This window comes from Trachemys scripta, chromosome 2 (assembly GCF_013100865.1).
Source record: "Trachemys scripta elegans isolate TJP31775 chromosome 2, CAS_Tse_1.0, whole genome shotgun sequence".
Taxonomy (NCBI): Eukaryota; Metazoa; Chordata; order Testudines; family Emydidae; genus Trachemys; species Trachemys scripta.
The window spans coordinates 81,546,628-81,554,404 of record NC_048299.1 but is presented as its reverse complement, the minus strand read 5'-3'; the positions used below and the strand labels follow the sequence as shown (position 1 = coordinate 81,554,404).

General features: G+C 50.8%; 1 protein-coding gene across 3 annotated transcripts in view; it reads left to right on the top strand.

Moving 5' to 3' along the window:
• The first annotated feature begins 5,250 nt into the window (after positions 1–5,250).
• The window catches only part of UBP1 (upstream binding protein 1), a 52,926-nt gene continuing 50,399 nt past the window's right edge, over positions 5,251–7,777 (top strand). For 2 of the 3 annotated variants that reach the window (XM_034761028.1, XM_034761027.1), the window contains exon 1: positions 5,252–5,986. In XM_034761028.1, coding sequence (XP_034616919.1) covers positions 5,874–5,986 — 113 coding nt within the window. In that variant the 5' untranslated portion in view covers positions 5,252–5,873. Of the gene's footprint in view, positions 5,987–7,777 lie in introns of all 3 variants that reach the window. The other variant, XR_004644504.1, reaches the window with a different exon arrangement.

The following is a 7,777-nucleotide window of genomic DNA, read 5'->3' as shown; positions in this document are numbered from 1 at the left end:
CAAGCTCATCTTCATTGCTCCAATATGGCCAAGACAGTGCTGGTTCTCAGATCTCCTTCCTCTGTCAATTTAGCCTCCCATATCGCTTCCTCTCCATCCTGATCTGCTCACTCAGAACCACAGCTGCACCCTCCATCCTGCGATCAGCTCTCTGCATCTCACAGCATGGCTGCTGCATGGATAAATGAAGAGGCAGAGCAGTGCTCAGAGGCAGTCCGAAAAGTCCTACTCAACAGTAGGAAGTCCTCCCCTAGCATGGCCTAGTTAGCAAAATGGAAGAAGTTTTTGGCCCACGGGACCCAACCGACAGAAGCTTCCATCCAGGACATCTTGTCACATCTTCAGAAATCAGGCCTTGTGTTCATTGAGGGTGCATTTGGCAGCAATATCCATATACCATCCCCTGATACAAGGGAAGTCAGTTTTTTCCAATGCCATGGTGATGAGATTTCTGAAAGGGCTTCTCCGCTTACATCCTCTGGTCGAAAAAACTGGTTCCCTTATGGGACCTACATGCAGTTCTTGCAGCTCTGATGGGCCCTCCATTAGAGCCCTTTGCATCCTACCCACTGCCACTCCTGTCTCAGAAAACTATATTCTTGATAGCCATCGCATCAGCAAGAAGGGTATCAGAGTTGCAGACCTTAATGGCTGAGCCGCCTTACCCTCAGTTCTCCAAGGATAAGGCAATGCTGTGATCACACCCACAGTTCATGTTCGTGTCTTATGCAGACCGCATGAAGGGGCTAAGTGGGCTCTGCCCAGACCATCTTTAGATGGATAACATCCTGTATCAAGGCTGGATATGAGACAGCTTTGGCTACACCTCCTTGGTAGATGCAGGCTCTCTCCACAAGGGCACAAGCAACATCAACAACGTTCCTCAGTGGTATTTCCATATTGGACATATGCAGGGCGGCCATGTGGTCATCCATCCATCCATTTACAGATCATTATGCTATTACCGCATCTTCCAGAGCAGACAAGACCTCGGAAGGGTGGTCCTGTGATCCCTATTGAAGTAGACTCCAAGCCCTGCTTCCAGACTGGGGTATGCTCGCGAGTCACTTAAGTGGACTACATGTCTGCATCTACTCGAAGAAGAAACCATTACTTACTGTAACTGTGGCTCTTTGAGATGTAATGCAAATGTGTATTCCACGACACACCCTCTGTTCTCTCTGCATTGGAGACTCCTCTCAGGGGCTTTTGTTGCAAAGGAACTGAGGGGGGTTGGGATGGTGCTACTTCATATATAGTCAGGGGAAGGGTGACAGCCAAGGCTGGTGCAACCACTAGGCAAACTAGGCAGCAGCCTAGGGTGCCAAGCTTTGGGGGAACTGCCGCCAATCAAGACGCTAGCTGCAGACCACAGACTGTAGGGAGGTAGGACGTATATGATAAGAACCACACTCCCAATGAATTGCTCTCCGGCCATTTAGAAAGCCAGTGAAGTCCTTAGATTGTGAATGGATACAGATAGGTACATTTACACAGTAATAGCTCCTTTGTCTTGTAGATTGCACAGCAGCCAGGAGCGTGGAGCAGCTTGCGGCGGGAAGCGCAAGACCCCTGCTGGGGCTGAGCTGTGCTGTCAGTGCGGTGCAGCCAGGACCGGCTTGCATGGCATGCTCGGAGAGCGGGCGGGCTGCAGGATTTGCAGGCAGAGGAGGCTCTGCTGCTCCCTGGGGAGAGAAGGGAGGGACGCCTCAGCTGGCAGCTCTGCGGGCTCTCACGTGGAGGGGCAGCTAAGCTGCTTTAACCCACCTCCCTGTGCCCCAGCTTTCCACCCTCCCAACCCTGCTTTGGCGTGGGGGCCGCGCACTCTCTGCCTCACAGTCCTGCCTGCCCCATGCCCCCCTGCTGGAGCGAGAGCCCAGCATTCAACTCCCCAGCCGGGGCGCAGGACAGACTTGTGAGGGCAAAGCAGGTGACATGCTCCTGTTGCAGTTGCACTTGGCCCGCTGCTGCATGCCAGGGACTGGAGAGCGCCTATTTCACCTTGTGACTCTGAATCCTACCTTGCCTGCCGCCCCCCGCCCAAACCCAGAAATAAAACACGAGGAAATAAAAACTTGTGGGCAATATCTTGCCCTCTGTTCCTCCTTGCCTTCTCCAATACAAGTCTATAGGAATTGACAAATCTTTCAGGATGCAAAGCTAACCTGAAGGAGGAGATGTACCAGCCCCAAAACAATATCCTTACCCAGATCAAGCCAAACAATACATAGACAAGACTATTAAGTCCTTACTGACCTAAGGAGTTCTACATAGATGTACTTCCACGGCCAATTCCCCTATTTGGCCCGTTAAGAAACCAGATGGTTCCTGGCGTCTAACCATTGATTAGAGATGCCTAAATCAGGTCACACCTACTTGTGCCCGTATGGTGGCCAAGCTGCCATATCTCATTAAGTCCTTTGATCCAGAGGCCACATGATTTACTGTCCTCAACATCAGCAATAGGTTTTGAAGGTTATACTGGCCCACATTTTCCAGTACTGATTTTGTGTTTAGTTTTCAGGGGATACAATATTCCTGGAACCATTTATCCCAGAGGTACAAAAGTTCCCCTGCGTTATTTCCTGCTTAGATTAGGCAGGTACTGTTGCAATTTTCTAAACCAATAACGGCTCTGTTCCAGTATGTAGATTACCTTTGTCTAGTGACCCATACCAAGAAGGAACAGCTGGAAAGGCTTGAGGAGCTCCTGCAGATAATAAAGAAAGTAGGCTTGAAGTGCAGTCCTGCTAAGGCACAGTTAATGGCCACTCATGTCTCTTGGTTAGGTCTCGCCCTGACAAAATGGGGTAGAACCCCAGTGCAATAGAAAGTGGACATAATCCAAAAATTGCCTCTACCCAAGGATCTAGCGGCTTTAAGATCCTTTCTGTGTTTGACTGGGTACCACAGAGATTTCATTCCCAATTTTGCTTCCACTTAGGTACCTTGTACCAACTGCTACACAAGTGTGTTCATAGGAATGGATTGAGCAACACATACAAGCAATGTTCCAGTTGAAACAGGCCCTTGTCACAGCTCCAGTGTTGATCACTCCAACTCCTGATACCTTATCATCTGGAGGTGGCAGTGAGTGTTAATGGGTTGGCAGTTATGGCTTCACAAGAGAGTCATGGGAAAATCAGACCCGTGGCCTATGCCTCACATCAGGGCCGTCCTTACCCATACGCAAAGTAGGCAGCTGCATAGGGCACCAAGAAATTTGGGGCACCAAATTTCCTGGTGCCCTGCGCAGCTGCGTGCTGCTGCAGCCTCTGCCCCAGCCCCGCCTTTTTTCACCCCTGTTCCGCCCCCACTCCACCTCTTCCCCAAAGCCTCCGCTCCTTCCCCCCGATGACTGCAGCAGGGCTGGGCCTGCACTCACCGGTGGTGGGAAGTGCAGCAACCTGGCCCCAGCATCACATTTAATGTCATCAGTAGAGCTCACTATGACAATTGTGAAAAGTTACTCACTGGTCACTAATTGGGTCATCCAACATTTTTCTTTCCTGATTGGCCTCAGCCCAATCATAGAACAGTCATCACACACTTCCCTTCAGTTCTTGCCCATCCTTTACCTGATTGGATACTAAGTCCCAAATGCCGACATAGCCCACTGGGCCTTCCTGCTGCAAGGAAAGTATATTGCAGTGAAACCTGTTAGAACAACATATCTGTGTGGCTCCAAGGGGAGCCACATGTGTGTCCAGATACTGACCAATTGAGTTTAAGGGGGAAGGCGAAAAGGAAGCTTTTTCTACCATTGGTTCAGTAGAAAGATTTCTTCAAAAGCTCCCCTTTCTTTGTAGACTGCTTTAGTTATTACAATCAAGGGAAACCTTATATTGGGTTTGGAATCTATGCAGTTCCACCTGAGAGAAAAGGAGAGCCTTAGGAGAAAGCATATTCATGCACCCCACATTAGGCCCAATATACTGAATTAGCAGCAGTGGCTTGTGTTTTGGAGTAATGTGTGCAAGTTCCATTATATATTTTTTTCTTTCTAGACTAAGAACACATACATTTACAGAGATAGCTGGAAGGTGAATATCACCACCTCCGTCCCTTGATTAAAAATTTACTTTTACTTTCTTATTTCTATTCTCTTCAAGGATTCCGAATCTGGTATCTGTGTATGGCACCATGCCTTTAGCATACTGTGATACTTTAATATCATTCCTACCTCTTTTGCCACATTTCTCTATCCTTACCTTTTTCAGAAGTCATTCCTTAAACCCAGCCCAATATTCTAAAGCTCTCCAAAGTCCTGCTCTCAGTTCAGCTTCTTTTTACAGCTTATATATTTATGGGCTTTAGAACTAGTTTCTTACTAAACTAGTCTGGATACACTATTTTTTTAAATAGTAAGACCTTGGCTGTAGTCGGTCAGGGGGGTGATCTAGCTCTAAGTACGCATTTGTTTCCCAGTGTTTGTTAATTTTCTTCCTTTTTTAAAAATGACTGGTTACACTTTTAATTCAAGAATAGGTAACTAGTTTACGGAGGGAGGGGCCTAGATGTCTTGGTTTTACAGAGACCGTTCTGGGGTTTTGTTTTACATCGCTGCCTGTTACATCATCCCGATTTCTCCCACTTGCTATGGGGCCATCCTCGGGGAGCTAAGGGAGCAGCACGTCCCTCCCCGAGGCACAGCGCTTCCCTGCTGGGTGGGGGGACCCAGCACGCTGCCTCGCCGCTGCACTGCACTAGATGCTCTCCCCCCTGCTGCAGCCCACAGGCGCTCTTGGAGCCAGGCCCCGCCCTAGGCAGTGACGTGACCAGGCTGCCCTGCTCATTGCTTTGCCTGTTACTCTACTGCCGCCCATTTCCTTTTCCCGGAGAGAGACAGAGCCCCCGCCTCCCTTTCCAGCTTGGATTGGTTCCTACAGCTGCCAGTCTTAGGCTCCAACCAGTAGCAAGGGCAGGGTTAACGCAAGCGCTGTCCGTGCAGATACGTTCCAAATCAGCGCCGCCAATGAGGGCGGCCTGTAATACTGGCTACCAGGGCGACAACAGTTCCCAGTATGCACCGAAGGCTTATCGCAAGCAGGCCCCGCAATGCATGCTGGGCTTTATAGTCACTTCTCCCGGAGTCGCTCGCAATCGACGTCGCGGGGCCTGGGGCACTGCCTTTTGATTGGCTACCGTCTACTTTGCCTCCCTTCGAGGTTCTGATTGGACAGTCCTGCTGCCCGCCAACAAGCTCCAGCCAACCTTCCCTCTCGCTATGGCTAAGTCCCGCCCCGGTAGGGGACCTGAACGGGGAAGGGGAAATAGCCGACCGCCATGTTAGTACAGGTTCTGTAGCCGCGCTGGAGCGGAGACCCCAGCAGAGCCCAGTCCCCGGAACGCCTGACAAGCAGCGGCGCCGCGTCTCTCAGCGGGGTGCTCAGAGCCTGGCCGGGGAGACGGGGACAGCCGTAGCGGTACCGGGAAGGAAGCGGCGCTGGCGGCCCGGGCTGTTGTCGCCGGCGGCAGGTCCCCGCCCGAGCTGTAGCCGGCGGCGGGTCCCCGGGCAGGGGGTGGTGCTGCTGCCGCTTCTCCCGTGAACGATGCGGCACCCGCCGCTGGGCTGGGTCGGAGCTCGGCCGGCGGCGGCCCCTTGCTGTGTCCGGGCCGAGGCCGCCGGGTCCCGGGCCCCACGCGGCGGCTGGGCGAGCGCAGGATGCTGAGAGCGGCCCCGCGCCCTGGTGCTGCTGCCGCGGGGAAAGGGCCCCCCCGGGGCTGAACGCGGACTCTCCCCTTCCTCTCCCGGGCTCTCGGCGCCTCCCCCGGGCCCTACCCGCCCCCGCCGAGTCACCGCCTCCCACAGGAGTAGCGGCGGCGGCGGGGCTGAGCTGCTCCTCCCCTCCGGCCGCGCCGAGCGGCGGAAGATGGCGTGGGTGCTGAAGATGGATGAAGTGATCGAGTCCGGGCTGGCGCACGATTTCGATGCCAGCCTCTCCGGCATCGGGCAGGAGCTGGGAGCCAGCGCCTACAGCATGAGGTACCCGCCCCGCTGCGCTCCCCGGACCGCCGCGGCCAGCAGGCCCTGCTACGCCGTCAGTGCTGCCCCCGCAGCCGCTGCGGCGCTCCCGGTGCCTGGCCACATGTTAGGTACCAGCGCAGCGTGTACCCTCTGCCCCGCTGCGGGGGCGGGGGGAGCAGCCAGACCCCAGACCCTTTCTCCTCCAGCATGTGCCCAGAGCCCGCCTTGGGCGTTACGTCTTCGTACAGCGACGATACCGCCATACCCCAATCACGCGTACTGGGGTGGGGACGCGGACGGGCAGATGGCACCTTCTACAGTAGCCCATGTTTGCAGAGACTAGTACAGGGTTGCTGTGAGCCTCTTGTGCAGCTTAGCTTTAAACGTCTCCGGGGATGGGACTTCTGCAACCTGGGTACATTCCTTATTAGGAAGTCTTTCCAAAGTGCAGATATTCTTAACATAAGCGCTGCTAGTTTTAGATCTGTGTTCTTTCCTAAATCTACCTTTCTTGTTTTTTTGCATCCTTCAGGGTGGTTATCTGTCCAATTTCCCAAAATTGGTGTTAATTAGTTAAGCTGTTTTTATTTAGTTTTTCGTTAACTATCTAATAACTTTTATTGCTCTTCTATGAGCTCTAATAGTCAGCATTCTTTCAAGCATAGTATCTAGTTGTACTTTTATTAGGCAGCTCATCTTTTGCTTAATAATGGTGACTTTGAGTCTCTGAGCAACCTAAAATAGTGATGGCTTTTATTTGTTTTTTCTACCATGTCACTTTTCCAATTCATACCCAATTGTACAGTCTGTTCTTATTAGGTATATTTTCCCATGATGGGTTTCCAGGTGTTCTTTTCCACTGGAAGTGTTTAAGGGGCCCATCACCATTGGCATCCGGGTGCACTTCAAATTTAAATTTAGAATAAATAGATTATATTCCACCTTCCTTCCTTTACTAGTGACACCAAGCTAGCTAACCTTAAAGGGCAAAGAAAACCTAGCCGTAGGCTCAGTGCCAAGAAGTTCCAGCACCTGGTTGGGAAAGCTTAGACAAAGAGGCAGATCTCGTATTGGGCAGTAAAGGTAACCAGGAGTGGACTTGGACATGTATCCAATAGGACCTAATTTCAGAGGCGAGGGCCTGCTGTTTAGAATGCTGCCCTTCTGTGCACATCATCTTTGGAACAGATAAAGCATTTTCATAAAAACAGATGACATACTGGTTCATAGGTGATAGCTGGCTACTGAGATAACTGGATTTTATTCAGTTTAAGGTTTTGTCAAGTAACGAGTACCTTGAATTTAATCCACAAAAGAATTGGTATCAAATACAGTATGTAAAGCACAGGTGTTTCTATACTCTTGGTAGCTTAGTCTAATCAGTTTGGTGGCAAAACTGAACATTCGCTGAAGCTTCTGAGTGGTCTTCAAAGTCCAGGTATTCTAGTGGGTATACCTGCTAAGGTGATTTTCATTTAATTCACTTACCTGCACTTTTAAAATAGGAGTACTTGTGGCAGCTTAGAGACTAACAAATTTATTAGAGCATAAGCTTTCGTGGACTAGAGTCCACGAAAGCTTATGCTCTAATAAATTTGTTAGTCTCTAAGCTGCCACAAGTACTCCTATTTTAAAAGTGCAGGTAAGTGAATTAAATGAAAATCACCTTAGCAGGTATACCCACTAGAATACCTGGACTTTGAAGACCACTCAGAAGCTTCAGCGAATGTTCAGTTTTGCCACCAAACTGATTAGACTAAGCTACCAAGAGTATAGAAACACCTGTGCTTTACATACTGTATTTGATAC